The sequence below is a fragment of the Melanerpes formicivorus genome, unplaced genomic scaffold (assembly GCF_026170545.1).
Source record: "Melanerpes formicivorus ecotype bairdi unplaced genomic scaffold, bMelFor1.0.p_v2 SCAF_58, whole genome shotgun sequence".
Lineage (NCBI taxonomy): Eukaryota > Metazoa > Chordata > Aves > Piciformes > Picidae > Melanerpes > Melanerpes formicivorus.
This window is the reverse complement of record NW_027142410.1, coordinates 699965-725370: the sequence shown is the minus strand read 5'-3', so window position 1 is coordinate 725370 and position 25406 is coordinate 699965. Positions and strand designations below refer to the sequence as shown.

Below are 25406 nucleotides of genomic sequence, written 5' to 3'. Positions count from 1 at the left end.
GTTTTGGATTTGAAGCATTTATATTTTCAGAGAAGGAACCCTGTAAAAGCCTTACCACAGGGGTTTGATTTTGATTCGGGTTTAGAAAAGCTTGCCCTAAGTTTTGGGAGGGAAGCTTTACATTGATTCTGCTGTGGAATGTTTGCAGGGCTTGCAGTCATGTTTGAGCTGAGCAGTTCTATGTTTTTCATTTTAAAAATCGTGTTTTCCATTTCACTGAAGCTCTAGTATAAATAACAGCAGAGAGAAACATTATCCAAATTAAATATGGATGCTGAAGAAGTTCTCTGTGTCTCAGATATATTTGGAAAGAAGACCTCCTTATCAAATTCTCAGTGAGGCTTTGGTCCAGCCCAGCAAAGCTGTGTGGTTTCCAGGGTTCCGAACGGGGCATGCTTTTGATGCCAGATCAGAAGTGGTGCCTGAGTCTGTGCTGAATGACTGCAATTGGAATGCCAGGGAAACTTTGAAGTCAGCAGCACTGTGATCTTTCTGTGGGGAAAAGCAGGGTAACTTTCTTTTTAAAACCCTCAGGCACCTTGTGTGTTTGTGTGGGGGACGGGGTGGTAGGGAGTGGGAAGCAATCTGCTAGTGATCCCTGCCATGCAGAATGTTGCAGTTTCATAAATATGCCCCTAAAGCTGAGCGTTTAAGTAGCACAAGATCAGAGTGAGAATGCTGACAAACATACTTCTTTAAAATGGATACTTGCCATTCTTGTCTGGTTTGTTTTGAGAAAAGAAGGAAGAGTTGAATTCAGGACACACACAAAAGAGAGAGAGAGTACCTAGCATCGGATATCTTAACACTAGAACTCCAAAAGGAAAAATGTTTTCACTGTGAGGGTGACAGAGCACTGGAACAGGCTGCCCAGGGAGGTTGTGGAGTCTCCCTCTCTGGAGATACTCAAAACTCATCTGGATGCATTCCTGTGTAATGTGGTGCAGGTGATCCTGCTCTGGCAGGGGGGTTGGACTAGATGATCTGTCAAGGTCCCTTCCAGCCCCTGAAATTCTGTGATTCTCTGATAAAGATATGTGGCCTTTTAAAGTCTGTGTATGTGTCCTGAAAACTTCCTAATTAAAGGTCCTTCTCTGCCATTGACTCTGTTTTGGCAGACCCTTTAGAGACTAGGAGCTGATTCTGCCCAACTGTACAGGGGCAAGATCCAGGCATGGTACTAAAATGGAATAGTTCTTCAGGAAAGGAAGAAGACAAGAGCAAGGGCAGTTAAAATCCTTGCTCTGAGTCATGTATATGATGAGAACTGGACAAGTCTGTACATGCCCTTCTGGAATAGCTACTCTCAAACACTATAGTGATGCATTGTTTGGGTTTGGCTGAACTCACTCTCAGCAGGAATTCAGCAAATCCCAGAACTCTTATTTCTTTGCTTTCTGTGTACTCTTGTGTGATACTTATTTGGAAGCAGCATCTGAGCTTGAGACCTCAGCCTACATTACTGAGACTTCCCTCTAACCATGAACAAGAACTGAGGAAGAGTTGAGTATATGTGTGCCACAGAGTACTTAGAAGAAAATCCAAAGTACAGAGAGGAAGAGAGAAAGAGAGGAGAAAGTTGGGAAGTCTGAATTGCAGGATTAACGTGGGCAAGCACAACAGTTAAAACACTCAAGGCCTTGTGAAGCTAGGTTTCGTTTTCAGGAGTATCTCAGTTTCAAGTCAGTGGACCTAAGATTCTTTTAAAAACCCTTTTCAGTTATCTCCCTTCAAGTCACAGGACTGAGTTTGAAAAACATATTTAAGTTGTAAAAAGGAAGATGTAGAAGAAGGGCATGAATTTTTGCTGGGATAATGCAAGATAACCCTACCTTTGCATCAAACACATGTGACTTCATAATGCATTTGGCACTTCCTGTGTGGTATGAAACTTCCCCCCCCCCCCCCCATCCAACTTCCAAAGTATTCTCTGAATTCTCTTACTCAGCTCCTTTGAGGCTATTGGAACATGCTTTTATCCCCACTACTAGTTTTGTCTGTCACCATCTGATGGCTAGAGGGGATCTTTCTATTTGTAACATGAAACACATTAATAGCATTCTGCTTCATTGACAGTTCATGCAGGAGTTTAGTGAAGGTAGCCTTGCCTTGCCATATCACCTCATCATAGTGAGGTATCCAACCAGTTAGATGTTGAAGTGTTTAATGGTCCCACACTCCTTCCTCAACAAACTCCTCAACCAACCATAATTAATACAAGCAGAAGTAACCATGGAAGTAACTGTTGAAGTTACTGATAGAGGGTTAACATACCATATAGAAATGTAATATACCTCATGGGATGCAACCTTAAATGTGCTGAGGGGCTTGAGCTTTGTTGCTAATCCCCTGCTTAGACACAAGAATCTGAAAGTGACAACATGGACACAGGAGGAGACAGTAGAAAAGATAAAGAGACTGACAAACTCAAATGTCAAAAGTAGATGAGGACAACCAAACACAAAACTGTTTCACTGAAGGACTCTGCAGACTACTTCCCTGTTTCACTCTTTTTGCCAGAACACCTCAAAGCTCGTTTGAAAGCATAGTTCTTGCTCAGCATTCTTAATCCGATGGAAATTAATGTTCTGCCACTATATGGGAAGGGAAAAGATTAAAATACCTGAACTAATTCTTTCCACATTTCAATACTGCCTGGTATCTGTTAGCTGCAGGAGAAGCTGGTCCTTTGCCAGACTGCTCTGTGTTTGGTGGCTGAGCTATTTTTACTTCATGAATAAGGCTTGGCACTCAACACCCACCAGTGATACCCTGCAAAATGTCACTAATGACAAGTTTGACACTGTAGCTCAAGGCCGTGGAGTGGGTGCTGCTCAGATTGATTCGTTAGAGATTCTTTGTTCAATTATTGTCCCAAGTGAGTTTGTTCATTTGGTTCTATTGACTGAAGGGGTGGAAGGAGAGGAGACAGGGAAGATAGAGTTTGATGTTGGTAAGTGCCCTTGATTTGGTGTTGGGGAATTCTATGCAGGGTATGCCTCTGAGGTCTGAGTGGGAACACTTGTCTGATCTGCTTTGATTAAAGACCTGCCCCCAGTATGTTTTACATTATTGTTTGTGGCTGAAGGCTAAGAAAGACAGCATGGTGCTTTTATGGTGTGTGGGCTGTGCCTTCAGGTTCTGCCTGGTGCAATCCTTGATGTGAACCTGTCTCTTATGTGATATTTTACCATATACCAAATTGTTGTCAAACAAGGAGTATCTCTGTGACACTTTTGATGTGTAAAACAGTTCCAGAGAAGAAATGCTCAAGGCTGGGTAAAACATTTGCCTTTCAAATATGTTCTACCATCTTGACCTTACCAGTTTGCAGGGTCTGAAGTGGAAGGCCAAGTTTTAATTCTGTTTGACTTTCACAGACTCATTTACTTCTGTTCTGGTTTCTGTCATCCTTCTGCACATATGAGCTGATTGCTGTGTCAGACTCTGCACAGCCTTGTGCAGAAGTTAACTTGCCGTTTCTCAGAGATGGGATTTGGTAGAGCAAGGGCAGTTTGGGTGAGTTGAGGCAGCCTGCTGAGCGTGAATGGAGAGAAGGCAAAGAACTGCCTGGTGTAAGGATTGAAATGGTGGGCAGTTCTTGAGATAGACCATAATACTCCTTCCAATTCCTACCTCTCAGGCATGAGTCCATCTCTGCTCTGAATTCTGTGCCTGCGCTCTCATCAGACAGCGACAAGGATGGTGAAGACGAGGGGAATGATGAAGATGAATTGCGTGGGTTGCAGTCTTTCCACATTCAGTCCAACTGCAACACTGAGAGAGACTCAGGTAGGAATGGGAGAGGGGCAGACTTGGAGAAAAAACTGGGATGAATGGGAAGTGGGGAGAAGATGAATGACACTGGCTTGTATACAGCAAGACAGAAGGAGAAAGACCAAGTCAGAAATGGGTGGATCAACACCAATGGCTAATGTGTTGTCCCTTCCCATAGCTGAAGAGGGGTACACTTTGGAGAGTTCTCTGACTAGATATGTAGTTGATAAATTGCCAGGTTTCTTGCTAGTTCAAGCTAGCCAAACAAATATTAGATTAGTGCCCTGGATTTGTGTCTACAAGCTATTAGAAATCCATAGAAGCCAAAAGAGATCCTTATGTAGGGTTCTAGAGATGTCTGGTAAAACTTACATTAGAGATTAATGTTGACTGATATGAGATATTTTTGCTACTGATGGTAGCAGTGTCTTGGGGCAAGGTTGTTTTCCCCAGCTTTTGGTGAGTCACTGCACTGTGAGCAGGTGTTCTGCAATAGATCTGCTGAGTCTGTGAAAATCTTACGTAAAACAGTACAGTTCCTTTGAAAGCTTGATACAATGATTTGGTAGTCTGTGGGAAAGCATATGTGGGCAGTGGTCTTCTGTCCAAAAGGTATAGGAATGCTGTCTTTGAGGAAAGGTGAGGCAAGAGGTCTTTGAAAGGCTGTACTGCTGGCCAGGGATGTCAACTAGCTGCGTATCTTTTTTCCTTTTCAGATCCAGACCTTACCCTCTCCAGAAGCCTTTCCCATTGGGAAATGAGGAGGGTGAGTTGCTAGATCTTCAAATTGTATTTCTTGTCACAGGGAAACTGGAAAAGAAATTCTCACAGAGAGGGAAAACTTTTGCACTGTTGGGAAAGGTGTAGCTGTGGTGGGAAACCATTGGGAAGCCTCACTGTGAAGAGAAACTTGGGGGTGGCAAAATGGAGCCTTGTTTAAGAGACAGCTTCACTGGGGTGTTTTGCATTGGTATCTTTCCATGCTTTAGCCCCTTCATTTCTGGGCTGAATCTCATGTGGTGCTGAAGCTGATGGTACACTTGGATCCAAGATGGGCATTTAAATGTTTAGTTCTGCAAGAAGCAGCAACAGAAGTATCATCTGTACTTGGTGGTTTATGCTTAAGGGAGAAACTGTAAGCTGTTTCACAGAGGGCTTTGGGGCTTTTGTGGAGGCAGACATAATGATGTTTTTTCTGTGGGTCCTGTATTTTCTCTCCTGTTTTCCCATTGACAGAACTCTGTCTCTAAGACTGTCGTTTGTTTCCCTTCAGGCCAAAGAGCTAGCAGCGATCCAGCGCTCGGAGGCAGCGATGAGCAAGATGCCGCGGCAGCGCGGGCGCTGGTCCCAGCCCAGCAGCAGCATAGAGATGACCGTGAAATCCATGCTCGACTTGCGCCAGCTGGAGTCTTTCTCTGCTTCCCGTTCTCCAAGCAGAGACTCACTGTCTCAAAACAGCACTGGGGATGACAGAGAAGAACAGGCAGATCTTCCTGTGCACATCAACAAAGTAAGGGCAGTATTGCTCTGAGGAGGTGAATCTACTCTGAGAGCACCTGTCCTGCTTCTGTTTGATCATCTATGTTTATATACTATGTTTATACCTATATATGTCTTTATTACTAATACTATAACAGCATCTATAACCTGATGCTGTTATAATATCATAGAGTCATTGAATCGTTAGGGTTGGAAGGGACATCAAGGATCATCTAGTTCCAACCCCCCTGCTATGGGCAGGGACACCTCAGGTTGCTCAGAGCCACATCCAGCCTGGCCTTAAAAGCCTCCAGGGATGGGGCCACCTCCCACCTCCCTGGGCAACCCGTGCCAGTGTCTCACCACCCTCATGGTGAAGAACTTCTTCCAAACATCCAATCTGAATCTACCCATTTCTAGGTTTTTTTCCATTCCCCCTAGTCCTGTCACTACCTGGCACCCTAAAAAGTCCCTTCCCAGCTTTCTTGTAGGCCCCCTTCACATACTGGAAGGCCACAGTAAGGTCTTCATGGAGCCTTCTCTTCTCCAGACTGAATAGCCCCAACTCTCTCAGTCTGTCCTCACAGGAGAGGTGCTCCAGCCCTCTGATCATCCTCATGGCCCTTCTCTGGACACGTTCTAGCACATTCAGATTCTTGCTGTAACAGAGGCTCCAGAACTGGACATAGTACTCCAGGTGGGGTCTCACCAGAGTAGAGGGGGAGAATCACATCGCTCGACCTGTTGGCTATGCTTCTCTTGCTGCAGCCCAGGATGTGATTAGCTTTCTGGGCTGCAAGTGCAGACTGCTGGCTCATGCTGAGCTTCTCATCCCCCAGCATCCCCAAGTCCTTTTCTTCAGGGCTGCTCTCAAGCCAGTCACTACCCAGCCTATATCAGTGCTTTGGATTGCCCCAACCCAGATGCAGGACCTTGCATTTGGTCTTATTGAACCTCCTGAAGTTGTCATGGGCCCACCTCTTCAGCCTGTCAAGGTTCCTCTGGACTCGTGTTCTTTGTATCTTTAGAGCTGACTCCAAAAGTCTTCTGAGAAACATGTTTAGATAACTCCTTTTTCGTTGGTACTCCAGGGATGTGTGACTCTGCCACAAGTTGCATTCCAATGATGGGGATTACTTCATGTGTTCTTTTAGCTTTTTGATTCTTTATGGCAAAAAATAAACTGAGAAGCCGAGCTTGAAATAACAGATGTGCACCTGAGTCCCTCTTAGCTCACTGTGCTGGGGTGCTCATATGATGCTGTGCTACATTATCAAGTGCTCTTTAATCTTTGCATTGATGGGTCACAGCAGGTAGAGTGTACTCATACCTCAGGAAGCTAATGCCTGTGTCACAGTAGCAGTCTGGTGGCTAACATTAGGGATTTTCCTTCCTTTGTAACTGTGTGACTGAGAAGAGGATTAGGTTTGCTGCATGCAGCAAGTCAGTGCTTTTCAGCTATGGCCCACAGGCTTCTCTGAACTATGGCTGATCAGTCTGTGAAAGGTAATGGTAGAACCTGCTGCCACATGTCTTACACTCCTGATGTGTGGTCAAAGGATAGGGAGCCCAGTACTTTACCAGAGCAATTTAGAGGACTGCAAACAGGAAACACAACAGGAGACTACGTCAGGAATTTGTCAGGTTTAGTAAATAAGGAACAAGAAAGGCATAGGAGTGCTGTGTTTTCTGATCTTAGATTTCTGATCATGTTCTGTGCCGTAATGCATACTTTCTAGCTCTGCACAGCACTTGCTGACTTAAGGGAGAGACACTGGTAACACCTCATTTGTTCTCTTTTGCCTTGTAATATCTCATTTTCTCTCTTTTCAAACCAGGTTGGCAGCTCAATACCTCCCCAAGAGAATCGATCTTGTGTGCGACCCCAAGTGATCCAGCTTGTGCCTTGTGAAGAGGGGATTTTCTCTCAGGAACTGGAGCCTTCTGAGAGTGAGGAGTGTGTAATCTACCCTGAGCAAGATGAGATCAATCCCACAGACACAAGCAGGTTAAATATAAACTCTCTGCAGTGCATGGCTTAGATGTTTCTGGTTTAGTTTGCTTACAGCTTGTGTGGTAACTTGGATGAGTTGACATAATCTGCCTGATTGATGCCAGACGTGTTTAGTGGAGGGGTTTATGCCAGCCTGACGCTAAAGGAATCTGAAACTGAGAGGGCACTATTAAAATAGGCTTTCCTCTGAGGAAACTGCACATGAGCAGCCTCCTCCAAGGTTGTTTTTTTGTTGCTATTGAATAAACAACTTGGGAGCAGCCTTTTTGCTCTCTCCCTTATCTGGATTGAAATAAGCAGGGGGAAACTTGAGAACTGGAAAACCACCCAACAGTGACTTCTACAAGTCAGTGTAATGTCTACCCAGGAGAAATGACAGCACACTATTGCTTATGACAATCTCAAATGTAATGGGGCAAGAATTTAACGAATGTAGTGTGTGATGACCCTTTTGTGGGGAATAAACAGCTTGCGTGAGACAGATGGAATTGAAAAGGGCACTGGAGACAGTGGAGACCTTTTTTCCTGGTCTGATGTTTCTTCTGTTTTAGTTTACCTCACTTAATTTTCTGTTTCATTATGTGCTCCATTATTTTTTTTCCCTTCCCTGAATCTCCCTTCCCTTCTTAACCTGATACTAATAGCTGTTTAATTTCCTGTGTCTCCTCCAGCTCTGTTGCAAGGAGTGGGCCGATAGCTTTAGACAGGCTTTTATGCAACAGTGCATGCCAAGATTTTGCAGCTGAAGCTGCTAGGTTTCTCCCAGTTTCTCTTTATTTAGATTTTAAATTTTATTCTGATAACATTTGGACAGAGCAGGCCTGTGTGCTGCTCCATCACGTAGGAAAGAGAGGCCCTCTGGTGATGTTGGTTACGGACTGGACACATTCCAAAGGATACAGGGCTTGCAAGCTGCCAGGGGTGATTGCCATTCAGTTCTGTTGAGTGACTTCTGCATCCTACCTTGTGTTGGAGAGTGTCTGAAACCAAAACATTTTATAAAGTAGAAAACTGAGGTCCTCAGGCACCAGGCAAAAGAATGTTTAATGAAATAAGGCTCATGAAATGGCAACAGAAATAGGGAACCCTGCCCTACAATACTGTGTGTTTGTACTGCATTCTTCAGTAAATGAATCTTGCTCAAATCCAGATTCTTCTCTATTTTGCAACACAGATGTTGCCCAAAGAACCAGATCATAAACATGAAAACCCAGAATATATTAGAGCTTGTACATCTATGGCAAACTGGAGTTTCTATCTGAGTACAGGCTGGTTTTAGTCCCTTTTTCATTATGCAGACCTCTGTTTGTTCCTCACCTGTGCTAGAAATGAAGCCAGGACAGTTTTGTGTTGGTGCCTGGTGATCCTGGGAAAGTGACAACACCCAGGAAGTCAGACAGTCCCCTTGAGACTTCACTGTCCAAGCTTAATGAAATGCAAAAAAACATACTGTATAATGATGAGAGAAATCAACTTCTTTTTCTCTTTAAAGCCTTACTTTTGTAATCAAGGTTTTACTAACACAGGTAAGGCCTTATTAAAGTCAGAATGTGCTTCTTTACATGCAAACCAAATATCTCTTCTAGTGCTGTACATTTCCTGTCTCTCTTGTAGTGAGTTCCAGGTAAAAGCATTGCCCCATGGGAAGCTAAGTAGAGGTTATCACAGTAATGGATGCCCAGACAAACACAGTCCTGACAGTGCCTGCTCTGTAGATTACAGCAGCAGTCGCCTGTCCAGCCCAGATCACCCAAATGAAGGTAAGGTGCAAAGACATTATAAATGTCCTTATGTGATGTGGAACAGTGGTGAAACTTGCTGTAATGGTTCTGTGCTATGTTTATCAGTAGTTATCCTGAGCTGTAATTCTTGATCTTCTTCATGATCTGCACTGAGGTCACACCTCTGTTAGTCCTGCTAATGTTGCTGTAAGGATTTGGGTGAAGCCACTGTAGAAGCAGGAGTTGGTTAAAGTGCACTTCCCTTGCATACCTGTGGCTTTCTTTTACCTTGCTAGGTAAGGAGACAGGTTTAGTATTGATTATCCCTTAGGCTCTGCTGTTTGTGGGATATGGAGATTAGAGAAATGCACTTAATGTTGACTGGCTTTTGGTTTAATTTCTAAGTTTGATTTAGCATCTTTGCTGAATTTACTTCTTTACCTGGCTAATGTTGCTGTGATTACAGATATTACAGGCTTGGGGTTTTAAATTGTCTTTTCCCAGATTCTGAAAGCACTGAGCCCCTAAGTGTGGATGGAATCTCAGATCTGGAGGGAGAGGAAGGAGAGGAGGATGTGGGTACTAGCATGCCTGAAGGAGAAATCCCCCAGACACCTGATCAGGAAAAGTTCCTCAAGCAGCATTTTGGGTCCCTGGGCAGCACTGATGGAAAAGGTACAGCTGTTTTGCTCAGAGGGTGGACTTTGTGAGGTCCCTCCAAATTTGGGCCTTATATATAAAGCAAACCAGGCTACAGGTTCTGCTAGGCTTTTGTGAGTGGGGGTGTGTATGAGGAAGCAAAAATGGGGAACCAGTGTAGCAAGGCCTGAACAAGAGCAACACTTTCTAACACCATTGGTCTGTGTGTAAGTTTGTGTGGATGAGAATGGGGTCTGTGTCAGTTTGGGTTAATACTGCCCCTAGAATCCTTTAGAACTGTTCTCCTGTATCAGGAACAGTGTGGCCAGCAGGAGCAGGGAGGTCATTCTGCCCCTGTACACTGCACTGGTTAGGCCACACCTTGAGTCCTGTGTCCAGTTCTGGGCCCCTCAGTTTAGGAAGGAGGTTGAGTTGCTGGAAGGTGTCCAGAGAGGGGCAACAAAGCTGGGGAGAGGCCTTGAGCACAAGCCCTATGAGGAGAGGCTGAGGGAGCTGGGGTTGCTTAGCCTGGAGAAGAGGAGGCTCAGGGGAGACCTTACTGCTCTCTACAACTACCTGAAGGGAGGTTGTAACCAGGTGGGGGTTGGCCTCTTCTCCCAGGCAGGCAACCAGCACCAGAACAAGAGGACACAGTCTCAAGCTGTGCCAGGGGAGGTTTAGGCTGCATGTTAGGAAGAAGTTATTCATAGAAAGAGTTATTTGGCATTGGAATGTGCTGCCCAGGGAGGTGGTGGAGTCACCATCACTGGAGGTGTTTAGGAAGAGACTGGATGGGGTGCTTGGTGCCATGGTTTAGTTGATTAGATGGTGTTGGATGCTAGGTTGGACTCGATGATCTCGGAGCTCTCTTCCAACCTGGTTAATTCTAATTCTCCTGCCCAGACTAGTTTTTCCCGCTGTGTATAAAAGTGTGCTCACCCGCTCCCGTAGGTGACATTTAGTGGCCTCTAGTGGTACTTTGAGGCATAACAAATGTCACAAAAGAAAAGGCTGAAATGCTGGGTGGAGGGAGAGAATAAGAGAGGCATCAGAGTGGCAAGGGAGCTGTTTAGTCTCTATGGACCAACTCCAGAACAAAGCGTATCATTTTAGAATTGATAATGGTTGCAGGCAGCAATATCTGTGTGAGTTTTCTGTTTTCTCTTTGTTTTTTCCTTTTTTTGTGTGTTTTGGTTTGCTTTTCTTTTTCCCCTTTGATTGGTTTGTTTTCCTCTTGAAGCCAGTGCCTCACAGTCCTACAGGGAGGATAGGACACAAAGGGAAGTGAAAAAGGAGGAGGCATACCCTTAGGGAGAGTGGCAGTTTAAGGCAGAGTAGGCAAAGGCAATGTAATTATCTCATTCTCTGTGGTTTTAGTTCAGAAAAGCCCCTTGGATACAGGGGAGCATTTGATAGTTGCTGTGGTAAGAAAATGTGCATCAGAATGTTTGTAACTAAACTGCTCCCTTTTTCTCTCTACTTTAACCAAAATTTTTAGGTGGCTCATGTAGGAATCTGGAAAGAACTGAAAACCTCAGCATTTCCTCTCGCTTTCTCTCCCAGTCCCCGGCTCTCAGGTATGCCTTTGCTTGTTTTGAGTGTTTTCTGTCTATTGTTACTGGTGTGAGCAGGTCTTGTGCTGGGCTCTGGGTCAAAATAGTTGAGCAAACTTCTTGCCTTGGTGTGCCTGGCGCAGCAAAGTGCTAGCACATCACCTGGCCAGCTGCATCCAGGTCCTGGTGATTTGGACAGGCCATCCTGTACCACTTCAGCTCTTCTATTTCTTCCTAAAGCAACACTGTTGTTTTGTTCTTTTTTCCTCTTTCAATAATGTGCTTAATTGTTTCTTTATTAGTGCCATGATTGATTAAGTTAGAGGGGATTGCTAATCATCTAATTTACTCTTCACTGTTTATGCTCTGTTTATGCTTTTGCATTTCATTTGGCTTGGACAATGAAAGTAGGCTCGTCAACTTTTCCTTTGTTGTACAGTCCTTTCTCACTCAGCTTTGTTTCTCACTCCCATGCCTTCTCAGGGTGCTTTGGTGTCTTATAAAAAGGCCAATGGGGATATTATTCTTCCAAAAATGCCTTTAATCCTAAAGCACCTCACAAGGCCTCTCCAAGCTGTTTCTTTTGTTGTTCAAAAAAATTCCCAACAAGGTAAACAACCACAAAAACCTGAACAAAAATTGGGGCAATTCTTTCTGTTAATTTGGGTTCTTGAACAGTTGAAAGAAAAAATACTTTTCTATTCCTTTAAAAATAACAGCCTGCAATCTGAGCTCCAGTTAATTCCATTGTATAGGAGATACCAGCTGTGCCTAGATTCACCATGTCAGGGCAGTTTTATTTTCTCACAGCCATATTCAGATACCGCTGCTGCCACCAGGAGTGCCTCTTAATCTGTCTCCTGTTGGGACCATATGTTTGGGAAGACAGTGGTTAGCTATTTTGTAAGCTTCTGGGGAGTTGCAGTTGTGAGTGAAGGAAGTCACTAGCGCTCTAGACATCTAACAAGAGAGGTAGTTTTAGGCTATGAAAGCCCCTGGGTTTTTAATCTGCTTAAACATGCCAGATTGAAAGATTTCCCTTTTCTGAGGTAAGCCCACTGTACCTTTTTGAAGTGGAGAGGAAGAGGAATTAGGCTTTCCTCTTGAAGACACTGAAGACATTGACCAGCTTTCCTAGAAATTATTCTTTCATAGTGTTAGGGAAATATCATTACCTTCTCTCAGGGTATCTTAGAATTGAAAAGATGCCATTGTTCGTAAGGAGAGCTGAGAGAAAAGACCTGACTTAGCTTTTCCCAGTCTTCCCCCTGCCTGGAATTTTCCCTTCTCTTTTGCCTTCACCTTTTACAGTGCCCTCCCTGAAAACAGTGACCCAATGCTATTTGCAGTCGCACAGCCTAAGGGCAAATGAAAACCATTGCTTCCAGGGTGGAGTAGAATGAAGTCTGAACAGGCTAGGGCCGTTTTGACTTAAAAATATCCAGACAGGGAAGGGCTCCGTATCCCAGAGAAAGTGGCTTTGTGCATGAGCCTGTTTGTGCAGGGCAGCACAGGTACTTGTGTTAACTGGAATGTCTTTGTCATGTTCTCTAGACGATTGTCCCTCTCTTCATCAAATCTGGTACTGGATTCAAAGCCCGTCGAGCTGCCAACCCGGTTTACACCAGACCTACTGAAAAATGGCAGCAGCCACCCTGGTGATGCTTTGGAGAACAGCCAGCTTCTGGAGACTGCAAATTCAGATTGGGCTGTTCAGGCTCAGAAGAAGCGCAGACCAGCTTTGGAGGCCAGCAGAGCTGGCACGGCTCCTGGCCGGGGTGCAGCGACCTTCCCTGAAGGCCCTGTGAACGCAGGGATGAGAAAGGCACAGTCAGTTCACGACCTCGTTCATGAGGGTAAGGATGCAGGTTGGGATGATGCTATAAATCCAGGAATGAAATGGGGAGATCTGGGCTTTAGAAGCCATTTGAGTTAAGCTTGTCTTTCTCATTGTGAGCTACAGGCCAGGCTTTGCCTGTCTTACAACAGCCTGTCAAGGGAGAGCATTTTTAATTTGTAATGCAGATGCTGGTCTCCTAATTATCGGTCTCTGATATTTGTCTGGCAGCTGTGGGAGGAGCCATGCCAAGAGTGAAATGAACTATTTGCAAAGAAATTCTCTCTTGCTTGCTCCAGGCCAAGACTGAAACTCCCTGGGGTAGGGAGGAGAGAGAGCGAGGGAAGGAGGAGAAAGTAACAGGAAGCTTACTGTATCCATGCCCTTTATAGAACTCCATTTCTGAAATAATCAAGTCATGAACCATCAATATTCACTGAGTTTGGGTTTTTTTTAATAAAAACCCCCCACTTTATCACTGCAACATCATGCAGAAGTTTTTGCCTCCTTCCTCTGACCTCTCCATTAACAGTCACGGTGGTCTGAGGTCTTCTGTCCACACACTTTCCGAACAAGTCTCTGTCATCAGGTAAGCAGCAGCGTATGAGCAGGATGAGGGATGGGCAAAATGAGAGCTGTGAAGGCTTGGTGATCCTGACCTGAAGGAGTGGTTCTGTACACCTCTCCCAGGTGCTGAGGCACGTAGGCCGGAGCAGTTCTGTCGCACTCCGATTTTGGAATTCCCTGCTGGCTCTCGTCTATTTTTGGTATGTTTGTCTGTTTAATTTTCACAGATAAGGCTCCTGGAGTCATATCTTCTGCCAAGCAGCGTCCTCAGACTCTTTTGGTGGTTGAGAAGGATCCCAGACCTAACAATTGCAGGGTGTTATCAGCCAGTATGTTGAAGATGGATGGATCTGGTGCTCTGCTGGCCAAAGATGTCAGGGCTGGAAAACCAAAGTCCTACATGAACCCTACGACCAGCTTCCGGGCTAAGATGTCAAGGAGTGTATCTGTAGGGGAAAATCTGTACCTTGGTTGCTCCACTGAAATGTTGACTGATGGGAGGACTAGCCCTCCAGTGGTAGAGAAGACACAGCTTAGTTCCACAGGAGATGCTGAGAAGATGAAACTACCAGTGAAAGAAAATACTCCAGTGAAAGAAAATGCTCCAGTGAAGCCAGCACTTCAGCCAGTTGTAAACTGCTCTTCTCCCAAGTCCTTCCACAGCAAGTTAGCATCGTCAAACCGAGCACATCTGATTCTTGATATTTCAAAGCCATTGCCTGATAGACCCACGCTGGCCTCCTTCTCACCCACTACCAAAGCAAAAACCCTGCTTGAGCCACAGTCTCCACAGTCACCTGCTGGGGCCTGCAAAAAGAAACCCTCTTTTCCTGAGGTTCGAGCCTCCAAGAAGGAGAGCCAAACTGCTGGGTCTCTGGTTCCTGGTAGAGAGATCCCGACAGGACTTACTAAGGAGAGCCCAGTGGAGAGTCCAGTCTCAAGGATGAGCTGCCAGGATGAGCCAGGGGTCACTAATTCAAAACTGAGGGAGTTGTCAGAGGGCCGGCACCTGAGGTCTCCTGAGGGCTCACTGCCCAGGTGCAGGGAGAGGATCACCGGCATCGCCTGTGTGCTAGACAACCAACCTGGACTTTGCCCACTAGACCCCAGCAGGCCGAGGTCTCCTACATCTATAATGGCCTCGGCACAGGTCCCAGGTGTGCATGGATACCCATCTCTTATCTTCCCCCTTCTGTCTCCTGTCTTTGTGAACCGCCTCACGATCCCATCACATTTCTTTACGTCCAGCTTCTGGCCTGTCTCGTCTTGTCTGCACCTGTCTCGTTCCATAAGCCATCCCCTCAATGGTGAGACACTTCTTCAACCTGACATCTTTTTCTCAGTCTTTTATTTCCATTTCCTCTGAGTCTTATGTCAGAAGGTTGTTTCTAGATGAGTGTTTTGTAGACCTCAACACTCAAGTTTTCAGTTGTACCTGTAATTACCTGTAGAGGCTCAAACCTCTTTCTGGTCAATACTAAAATCTGATGTGCTGGAAATCCCCATCAGGGTGTGGGTTACATCCCCTGTGTCCCTCTCAGAGCATGTCTGACCAGCAGCTGATGGTGTAGGTCAACATGTCCTTGCAGGTGTTCAAAAAGGGATGTCACTTGAAGCCATGGTTTAGTGGTCATGAGGTATTGGGTGACAGGTTGGACTTGATGACCTCTAAGGTCTTTACCAACCTTATTGATTCTATGATTCTATGTGCTAGCTGAACCCATGCAGTGCTACAGGCTGGGGTCAGAGTGGCTGGAGAGAAGCCAGGCAGAAAGGGACCTGGGGGTACTGGTTGAACATGAGCTAGCAGTGTGCCCAGGTGGACAAGAAGGCTGATGGCATCCTGGCCTGTATCAGGAATAGTGTGGCCAGCAGGAGCAGGGAAGTCATTGTGCCCCTGTACTTAGCACTGGTTAGGCCACACCTTGAGTACTCTGTCCAGTTCTGGGCCCCTCAGTTCGGGAAAGATGTTGAGGGAGGTTTAGGCTGCATGTTAGGAAGAAGTTCTTCATAGAAAGAGAGATTGGCCTTTGGAATGTGCTGCCCAGAGAGGTGGTGGAGTCACCATCACTGGAGGTGTTTAAGAAGAGACTGGATGGGGAACCATGGTTTAGTTGATTAGATGGTATTGGGTGATAGGTTGGACCAATGATCTCAAAGGTCTTTTCCAACTTGCTCTATTCTATTCTATTCTATTCTATTCTATTCTATTCTATTCTATTCTAACCCAGCAAGCACAGATAACAGTGAAGTTATGCCAGGCTTCACTTTGGTACTGCACAAGTGTGCAGGGTCCGGAAGTGTTTGCATGTTACAGGCCTTACTTTAAGGTACTCCAATTGAATGAAAACTAGCAGGTAACTTCAAACTGAAGTGAAAATCTTGCCATTCAAGGCAGGAGAACTTCTGGTGGCAGAGAACACACAATTTAGTCCCATGGCATTCTGACCTTTTAGGTCAGAACCCAGAAGTTTCCTTCTCCTTCCTGAAATACTAGGCTGAGCTGTGCTGGGGGAAGCTGGATGTTAATCACAGCACTGATGCTTTGTACCTTCAAGGGGCCATACAGCCCATGGTTTTCAGTCTCTTTTGCTAAGTTGTTCTCATCCATATCCAAGGATATCCACCACAGTGGCTAAGCACAGCATTTCTGCACTGAAGCACTGCAGGGGGTCAATCAGGTTTCAGTGCACTGTTAGTTTAATTTTGCATTTCTAGAAGGAGGGGTCAAACACTCTAAGATTGAAGTGCTGTTATGTGAAGCAGGAATGGTGTTTGTTGGAGGGACCTGCTGTTCTGATCATAGTATCATAGAATCAGTCAGGGTTGGAAGGGACCACAAGGATCATCTAGTTCCAACCCCCCTGCCATGGGCAGGGACACCCCACACTAGATCAGCCTGGCCAGAGCCTCATCCAGCCTGGGCTTAAACACCTCCAGGGACGGCGCCCAAACCACCTCCTGGACAACCCATTCCAGGGCTTCACCACCCTCATGGTGAAGAACTTCCTCCTCACCTCCAGCTTCATTCCATTCCCCCTAGTCCTATCACTACCTGATATCCTAGGAAGTCCCTCCCCAGCCTTCTTGTAGGCCCCCTTCAGATACTGGAAGGCCACAATTAGGTCACCTCAGAGCCTTCTTTTCTCCAGACTGAACAGCCCCAACTCTTTCAGTCTGGCCTCATAGGAGAGGTGCTCCAGCCCTCTGAGCATCCTTGTGGCCCTTCTCTGGACACGTTCCAGCACCTCCACATCCCTCTTGTAATAGGGGCTCCAGAACTGAACACAGTACTCCAGGTGGGGTCTCACCAGAGCTGAGTAGAGGGGGAGAATCACCTCCCTTGACCTGCTGGCCACACTTCTCCTGATGCAGCCCAGGATCTGATTGGCTTTGTGGGCTGCAAGTGCACACTGAGAGCTCATGTTGAGCTTCTCGTCCACCAGCATCCTCTGGGCTGCTTTCCAGCCAGTCACTGCCCAGCCTGGATTTGTGCCTGGGATTGCCTCGACTCGGATTCAGGACCCTGCCCTTGGTCTTGTTGAACCTCTTGAGGTTGGCTGATACCACAGGGTATTTGCTTTGTAGAACAGGGAGTGCATCTGATACTTTTAGACCCTGGTCCCCCAGGGGTGAGGTTTTGTCCAACAGCAAGTGCAGCCTGGACCTGTGGAATGATATTTTACAGAGGAGAAGTAAGAGTCCAGTTGTCTACTCTTAAGCTGAATGTTCTCTTGTAGACTTGGGACTCAAGCTACATATTGCACTGGTTTGGGTCAATTGCTAGGGATCTTTGCAGAATTAGCACAGAAAGTGCAGAGAGAGCAGGTTTTTTTCCCCAGCAGTGATTATTTTTATTTATTTAAGCAGCACCCAATGCATAGCACACCCTGACAGAATATTTATTTAGCAGTGTCCTTGAGCAAGTTAAAATGATTTAGCACAGTGGATCCCCAAGTTTCTGTGTTTTGGTTTGGTTTGGTTTTTTTCTTGTCAGGCAGCTGTCAGCCTTCAGCTTCTTGCAGACTAAGTTAAGTCAAATTTCAAGTGGTAGATCTGGAAAAGCTGTTCAGATCCAAGCTGGTTACTGCTGTGGGAAATGTACTGTGGCTTCTGTGAATCATAGTGTGGCAGTTCAGATTAGAACTATAGGTTTGACAGAGATCTGTTCTGCTTCTGATTCACTCTGTGACTTTGGGTTTCCACTTAACATTACCGTCTCTCCTTTTTCCTGCCTGTATAACAGCTGCAGGTAAAGGGACTTAACTGTTGTTGTTAAAGCATTTTGACATCTACAGTTAAAATGCTGTAGATGTGCTTAATACTGTTGCTGTGTTTAATATTCTCTGCTGGTTTCTCAAGAGCTCTGCTCTGCACACCTAAGAGGCAGAAAATGCCTGTTACCACAAGCATTTGTGTCATGTTTGGGACCCTTCTCCAGGCTGGCAGCTCACAGAGCTGGAGACCAGCATAAAAAGCATGATCAGTGGAGAAATTCCAGGAATAATCATGAGAAGAAGCAGCTGAGTTTAAAACAATAAGAGGGGAGGAGGGGAGCAGCAAAATAAATAAATAAACAACAGTGGAGGGGGGAAAAAGGCAAGAATCTTGGACTACACTTAAGCCCACTGTGCTCAAACTCTACAAGATTGGGTGATCTGGGAACAAAAAATGCAGATGGAAGGATTTGTTCATGTCCCTTTGTTCTTCTAGATGTGTTTGCTTATGTTTGAATAGACCTTTTTTCCAGCTGTATTTATTTATACTTCATGTAGATGTATTCACAAAATCAGTTAAGGTCCCTTCCAGGCTGTTCAAAGGTGATGGTCTTAAAACTGCCAAAATAATAGTGCTAATGCAACCAAGTTTTGTTTTTAGGTAACTGAAGGAAGTGAGATGGCCTTTGTTCAGGCCTTTGCAGTTTGAAGATAACTGCAGATTGTGTGTGTGTGTGTCTGTGTCTTTGTTTGTGGTTTATGTCTAACTCATGAAAGCACTTATTTCATTAAAACTTTGCAGGCCTTCAAGTCTGATGCTCTGGAGATAATACCTGATGAGGGCAGGCAGAAGATGGTCTCCTTTAGTTGCTTGCTTTTATTTTTGATATTTGAATTCCAGTGTATCAGCAGTGCATGTCCTGGGTTGCTCAGAAATGTGATTCTGTTGCGACTGAGTTGGTTGTCAGCACTCCCCCAAAACCTCAGTCCTCACTAGACAGCACTGTAATCATTCACTATAATCCTTCATCCTCAGTGCTTGGCTGTACACTGTTCAGAAGGATACAAGGAGGAGGAGCATGTAGATTTCTGACTAGGTGGAGGCTAAATTAGAGGCTTCTCAGGCCCAGTGCCTTTTGTTACTGGAAGCCTTCATTTGGACTTGAATTTCATTATAATGGAGAACGACACAAGTGATCTGTGACTGTCCTGGGCTGTAACAAAAACGTGCCATCTGAGAAAAACTATTGCTGACTTTGGAAAGGCTAAAGACAGGGAAAACAGGAACGTTTAAACAAGCTGTGCCTCAAGGCAGTATGAAGGAAAGCTCGTGTAGAGCTCTCCTGTTTAATGATTGGCTTAAGCCAGCCCTAAGCATTGAATTAGTGTGTGCACGTGGTCTTCCAAATGTGCTTTCTTACCCAGCTGCTGGATTGCAGGTATTGGAGTGTGTCTGTGCCTTAGTCTGGGTTTTTGTTCTCTCCTCCCCTTCAGAGTCGTGCATCAGCGTGGAGCAGTGTGAGCACGTGGTGTCCGAGCTCCAGGACAGCATGCGCAAGGCCATCCATCTCTACCGCACGGTGAGTCGCCTCAGGCACGGCCTTTGTCACGGCCATCAAATATATGAGCTGCCTGCTTGTCCACTTGGCTGCATCTTCAGCTTGCACCAGGGAGGCAGAACTCCTGATTTCCAACTTTTGGATTTTCCAATGGCTTGCCATGGTACTCTGAGCACGCCAATTTCCTTTCCAGCCTGTTTAGCCTATCTGTAAACTGAAGATAAGTGTGCTCCTTTCTCAGAGGGGTATTAGGGAATTAGTTAATATTTATACAGCGCTTCAGAGAGATGAAATGTTATAGGAGCTTTAAGTTTTATTATCCCCATCTGTTCTCTGTCTTTGATGCCTGGGAAAGGGATTAGCAAATGAGAGGTACCATGGGAATCCAGCTGTGAGATGGAGCATGCAGTCACTTGCCTGTCCCTCTTGCTGCCAGACCAGAGCTGCATGCAGAGCAGGAAGACAGCTCCTTGCTCCCTTGTTTAGCATTGATCTGCCAAGTCTCCTGCAATGAGCCTGAAACTTCCCACGGCACGCTTCTGCCCCGTGGGCCTCTGTAGCTCTGGCCTTAGTGCTTGCATTAGCTCTCTGACCTTGCTGTGTTCCTGTGACCAGCTGCATCTGGCAGAGAGGAAGAAAAGGAGTCTGTCACCCTGTGCTGCAGCTGGGAAACAGGACACCTCCTTATATATAAGGAGGAACCTAAATAGGGGAACACTGCCTGTAAATGTGCATGACATCTTTACCCTACTGTGGTAACGCCTCTGGGTTCTGTGTGACTGGCACTGTGGGATGCATGCCTCATTATATGACTAAATTGACAGTCTCAAACGGTGAAGAAAAGGGCACTCGAATAGTCTGCAAGTCTTCATGACTCCACTTACATAAAGGGCCAAAACTACTTGTTTGGTGTTCTACATAAACCCAAATGCCTTTTCCCCCCACCCCTTCCTTAATTTTAGGTGTTAAATGATATGGAGTCTTCTACTGACAAAGATAAAATAGCAGGCCTCCTGACACAGACATTCTCCTCAATGAAGAAAGAATTGGACTCTTTGAAGGATGAGGAAGGGCTTCCAAAGGTTAAGGAGGTACTGAGAAAGCCACAGGATACCACTACCCCACTGAATGAAGGATGTGGTGCCAACCTACCGAGTCCCAAGAGTTTGGGGGATGAGCAGACACTAGCTTTGCTGGAACAGTACTCGGAGCTTTTGCTACAAGCTGTGGAACGACGCATGGACAAAAAACTCTAAGAAGGGTGGCTTTTGAGTGTTTGTGAGCACACAGAAATAATCCCAAGAAGAGGACCACAGGGAGAGCTTCAGACTGATGCACTGGTCTAGGGCTGGTGGGGAGACCAATACAAGTTGATTTCCTCGTGCCCCTACAACTGACTTTCTCCGATTCTTAGCAATGTGCTGGCCACAATTTTAATAGTTTTTCCCCAGTTGTCTTCAACTTCCTGTCTCTAGACAAAGAATTGAAAGAGGAATTTGGAGAAATTGCCTTGGAATTTCTTCATAGCCAGGAGGTCAGGATGTTTGGCACCTAAAGGAACAAAGAAAATCCAGTTTATCCAAGAAGTTCTGAGCTGTTGATTAACAACAAAGGCGTCCAAGTGAAGCCAATCCCTTCCTTCTCCAAGGCTTCCTGAGAGTCAAGAAGCAGACTTTTTATGGGTTTATTTATTAATTTATTTTTTCTGACTGTTGCTCTGTGTCACATTTGTGGCTGTTCCCTTTGTCCTTTAACAAAAACTGTCAATCCCTTTGCCCTATCCCAGCGAGAAACAATCTCTGTATTATAAACCCCCCAAGAGGGAGACAGGCTGGAGTGTCTGTGCAATTAATGAACTGTTTTCCACTTAAAGCTTGTCTTGCTGTTCTTTCTTTTCCTGCCTTAGTTTTGTTACCTGGAGTAATCCTTCCGTTGTCATGACAACCCTGTCTGCTTTTCTCTTGTTTCAAGATAGTCCCCACACTGTATTTTATCTGCCTTCACCTCCCCAGGAAGGGTCTGCTACCCTTGGACCCTGCTTTGAAGATTACTTTGTGAATTCAGTAGTGCTATTTTTAATCTGGAATCTGATGTTGTGTTGATCCTTCTGACTGGGTTTTCTGCAGGCATTTTAAACGTGGGATTTAGATACAAACATGGAAGTTTGTTTCAGCTACCTTTCGTGATTAGGAATTGGCTGTGGTCTTTGGTATTGCCATGACTGGGAACTGTGAGGTAATGAATTACTCGTTGAGAAGTGACATGAGAAAAATGGTTTCCATCTCTTGCAGTGTAACTCTGGATTTGAGAGCTCTTCAGTACAATGGCTCATCCATCTCATTTGTTCCTTTCACTGTGAGAGGAAAATATTTGCTTCTTGCCTTTCCAGGCAGACAATATTTGCAATCCCAAGAATGCTGAGATTCTCTTGTCGTTTGTAAAACTATTTCAGCTACTCATACAGAAAATGGTTTTCCCAGAACTTTGATCAAGATATTTTGGCTTGTGATGACCACCGTTGCCCCAGCCTCTTAGCTTTTCATGAATTTCTGGTCTGGGGAACAGAACATCTTCCCTTCTCGCATTTTTGTGTGCAATACTCTTCTTACCCTGTGGAGCTTCTCTAAGGCCATGCTAACTTGTGTTTGTTGTGGCTTAAAACTGTCCAGTGATGTGGTTTTGGTCAACGATAAGCTAAGAACAAAAGGTTTAAAGCCAATGAAATTCTTCAGCACCTTCCCCTGATCTCCCATTCCTTTGCACAACAGGGAGAGTACACAAAATGCTTTATTTCTTCCTCCATCTCCAGTCTGTCTTGTATTTATTTTAAGGCAGAGCAGTGTAATCCCAGTTTATAAAACCAATGCAGGCAACAAGCATTTGGTGGGAGAGTCACTGCATGGAAGCCAGACCGCATCACTTGGTTCCACAGGTTACAGGCTTGAAGCCGTTCTCTTTTGTTTTTACCTTCCTGGCTCTCTGAAACCCTGTGGCACTTGGAAATGTGGTCTGTTGTCTTCTCTGTCATTTTGTGACTGGAGATCTGCAGTGCAGCCTTTTTTTCTACTGGGCTGTCCAGAGTGGTGTAAAATGGCCTATTTCTCACCAATAATTCTAAGGCTGAATAATCTGCAGTTCTCACTCTCCCTCCAACAGGCTTGCTGGCTGATCACACTGCCAAGCACTTCAGGACTTGGCAGTGTGGGAGCACTTTGAGAGCTTTCCACCTGTTCCTGCCTGTAGTTTAAATCTACCTAATCATGTTTCAGGTGTCCTGGCTAACTTTTTCTTCCATGGGCTTGTACTGAAACTTTAAAACATGTTATTTTCTAGTCCTGTCTTGGCATTGCACTGTGCTGAATCAGCTGATGTGCTCAGTCCCAGGGGCTGCTGCTCTTGCACAGACAAGTTTTGCAGAGGAAGGCAAGTCGAAAACCAGGGGGGGACGTTTCTGGCCTCTTCCTTGAGTGGAAAGGTTTGCTGGAGATGCAGTGAGTGGAATGTATGATGGCAGTCATGTTTGGTCTGTGATGGAGTTAGTGTGGGTCAAGTTTGCTTTTGAGGTGACTAGTTTCTCCACTTTCAGACTGTGAACATAAGTCCTAGTATACAGGAAATGTCTTGCTGTACTGGGACCACAAGACACTCAGGTAAAATAGCAGTCCCTTCAACCCAGGTATCTTTTGGTACTGGTGATAAAGGTTTGAGGGTCCTTTATATTACTCCCCTGTGCAATTTATTCCATTTTATAACTTAAACGTTGAGGTAGTGACAAAAAAAAGTCAGAGATGATACAGAAGAGCCAGTGGCAAGAATGAAATTCCCACTAAGGTAAAGAGCAACAGCCAGTGAAGCTGGCTTGGAGACATGAAACAAAGCTCCTTGCAAATGAGTTGGGTGAAGCAAATCTGATTTTTAAGCTGATCAGAGTGGCTTTTGCTTCTTGGAATGGATTTTGCTTGTGATCACAGCTGCATACAGGAAGCCAGAGGTTAAATTGCATCAGAATGATGGTAAGAGAAGTGTTGGGCAAGTGGATCAGCGGGAGGATGGTTGTGTAGTTTAAAAGTAGAATAGTGTATGTAGGACGCTTTGGAAAACAGAGTAGAAGTAGCGATGGTCTTGGCTTGAGGAACATCATCTGGCCAATATCTGTGAGGGATACAGTACAGAAGGGCCTCAGGAAAGTAGATTTAGGACTGAGATGGTGATCCGTAATTGAAGAATGAATTGGAAGGGGTTGGTTTTTAAATGTGTCCTACTGAGCCTCATGTTTCTTCGCTTGCTGTCCTCTGGGCATCTATTTCGTCTAAAATGGTAGTCATGAGCTATTTGCTCAAGGCTTGGATGTTACAAATTGAGTAGCAGAAGCCTAGTAAAGGAGATGCTGGTGCCACAAGTTTGTTGCTGAGAGGTGTGAGGAGATAGTGTTGCTCTTTATAATTTGAGACTGATCCAACGGATTCTTCCCTTCTAAACTTCCTATTGCTGGCAGTAGGAAATGCTCCTAAAAACCCTAGTTTACAGAACAAAGAGAAGATAAATGCGTTACATTTTGTTGCACCTTGTGAATATATTTCACCACAGGCTGTCCGTTAGGGCCAGGCAGAGAAATGCTGAACAGTTACTGCCTGGGAAGTTGAGGGGCTTATGAGAGGAGGTAATAGACTTCAGTCTATCCCACTTACCGGTTTGTGTGTGTGTCAGCATAGGCACAACCGGACGCCTGTTCTAAACCAAGTTATTTGTTTAACATAGAGCCTGGAAAGGTAATTGAATCTACCAATCCTCTTTACATACATTTAGTCCCCTCAAATCCAACATTCCTCATCAAAACAAGGATACTTGTTGGGCTTTTTCTCCCATCTTGTAAATAGCGTTACTTTGCCTGTTTGATCCTTGGTTCGCTCTTGAGCTCAGTAGGATGGGCTACAACCTGAGAGGGCACCAAACTCTTTCTGCTTGTTTGTTTGTTTGTTTTCCTTCTTTTTTTCCTCTCTCTCTTCAGCTGACTGGTAACGCTTTCCTCCTCTTCATCCCTCAGTAGCACCAGTAGACATGAGTATGGGAGCCTGCATTTTTTCCACCTCCTCTCAGGTTGTCCTCTCCTTTCTGTGGGACCTCCCAGGCAATGGTTGGGACAGGCCTTACCGGAGCCCCCTCCCCAATCCCCCATTTTCCAGACTTCATCATAACTCAGAGGAATTGGGACATTTCTTTCTGGGAGTAGAAACATGCAAACTTGATTTATGTGGGTTTTTTTTTTTAGAAGAAAGAATATGTATATAGTTATATATAAGACAAAACCGAAATACAGGTATTTAAATGCCATTGGTAAATTGATGCATGTATACGGTGTCTCCCCCCACCCCATCCTCTTGGATGTGTAGCATCCAGGATATTAAATGACAAAAACCTCATTGAAATAATAGACAGGTCTCCTAAGCAGCCCCTGGGTGAGAAGGGGCTTCCTTCTCTGGGTACAACCTGCACGTCCCACATTGTGTGTCAGTAACAGGGGGGCTGCTGGGACTGTTTTGCTGTGGGTGACCTGCTGTCACGCGTGGAGGGGAGATGCGTGGGGCAGCAGTGTTAAGAATAAGCCATGTCCGCTCTGCATGTCTTACCTGTACTCAAGGCAGGCAACTCCTCACCCTGGGCTCTCCCAACACTACCCTTTCCCTTTCACCCCTTAAAAACCACCCTGCCCAAACAGCAACAAGAAGTCCCTCCTGCTTTATTTATAAACGTGTGTTTTTATACTTTTGGCTTACTTACTTAAATCCTTTAAAATGTCCTTTTATTCTTTTCTTTTTAAGTTTTGGAAAAGGTAATAATAAAAGTCGTTTGTTGGGTTTGTTTGTTTTTTTCTGTGGTTGGTTGTTTTTTGGGGTTTTTTTTTTGCACTGTGAGCCCCCCCCCCCCCCCCCCCCCCCCCCCCGCCATCGGGAGCTGTTTTTAACTCTGTATTCATTTGTACTCCGTGTCTTAAACTGTTTCAATAAAAATGTGATCATTTGTTACGGAGCTGCGGCGCTCACTG

The 25406-nt window shown here is 45.2% G+C and overlaps 1 protein-coding gene across 4 annotated transcripts in view; it reads left to right on the top strand.

Moving 5' to 3' along the window:
• Positions 1–25390, top strand: part of MAPKBP1 (mitogen-activated protein kinase binding protein 1) — a 124391-nt gene extending 99001 nt beyond the window's left edge. For 2 of the 4 annotated variants that reach the window (XM_068161397.1, XM_068161398.1), the window contains 11 exons: positions 3644–3792; positions 4494–4543; positions 5051–5287; positions 7095–7264; positions 8885–9030; positions 9496–9666; positions 11129–11207; positions 12738–13039; positions 13815–14894; positions 19299–19384; positions 20326–25390. In XM_068161397.1, the coding sequence (XP_068017498.1) occupies positions 3644–3792; positions 4494–4543; positions 5051–5287; positions 7095–7264; positions 8885–9030; positions 9496–9666; positions 11129–11207; positions 12738–13039; positions 13815–14894; positions 19299–19384; positions 20326–20619 (2764 nt within the window). In that variant the 3' untranslated portion in view covers positions 20620–25390. Of the gene's footprint in view, positions 1–3643; positions 3793–4493; positions 4544–5050; positions 5288–7094; positions 7265–8884; positions 9031–9495; positions 9667–11128; positions 11208–12737; positions 13040–13814; positions 14895–19298; positions 19385–20325 lie in introns of those variants that run through there. The other 2 variants (XM_068161399.1, XM_068161400.1) reach the window with 2 other exon arrangements.
• Positions 25391–25406: the final 16 nt, after the last annotated feature.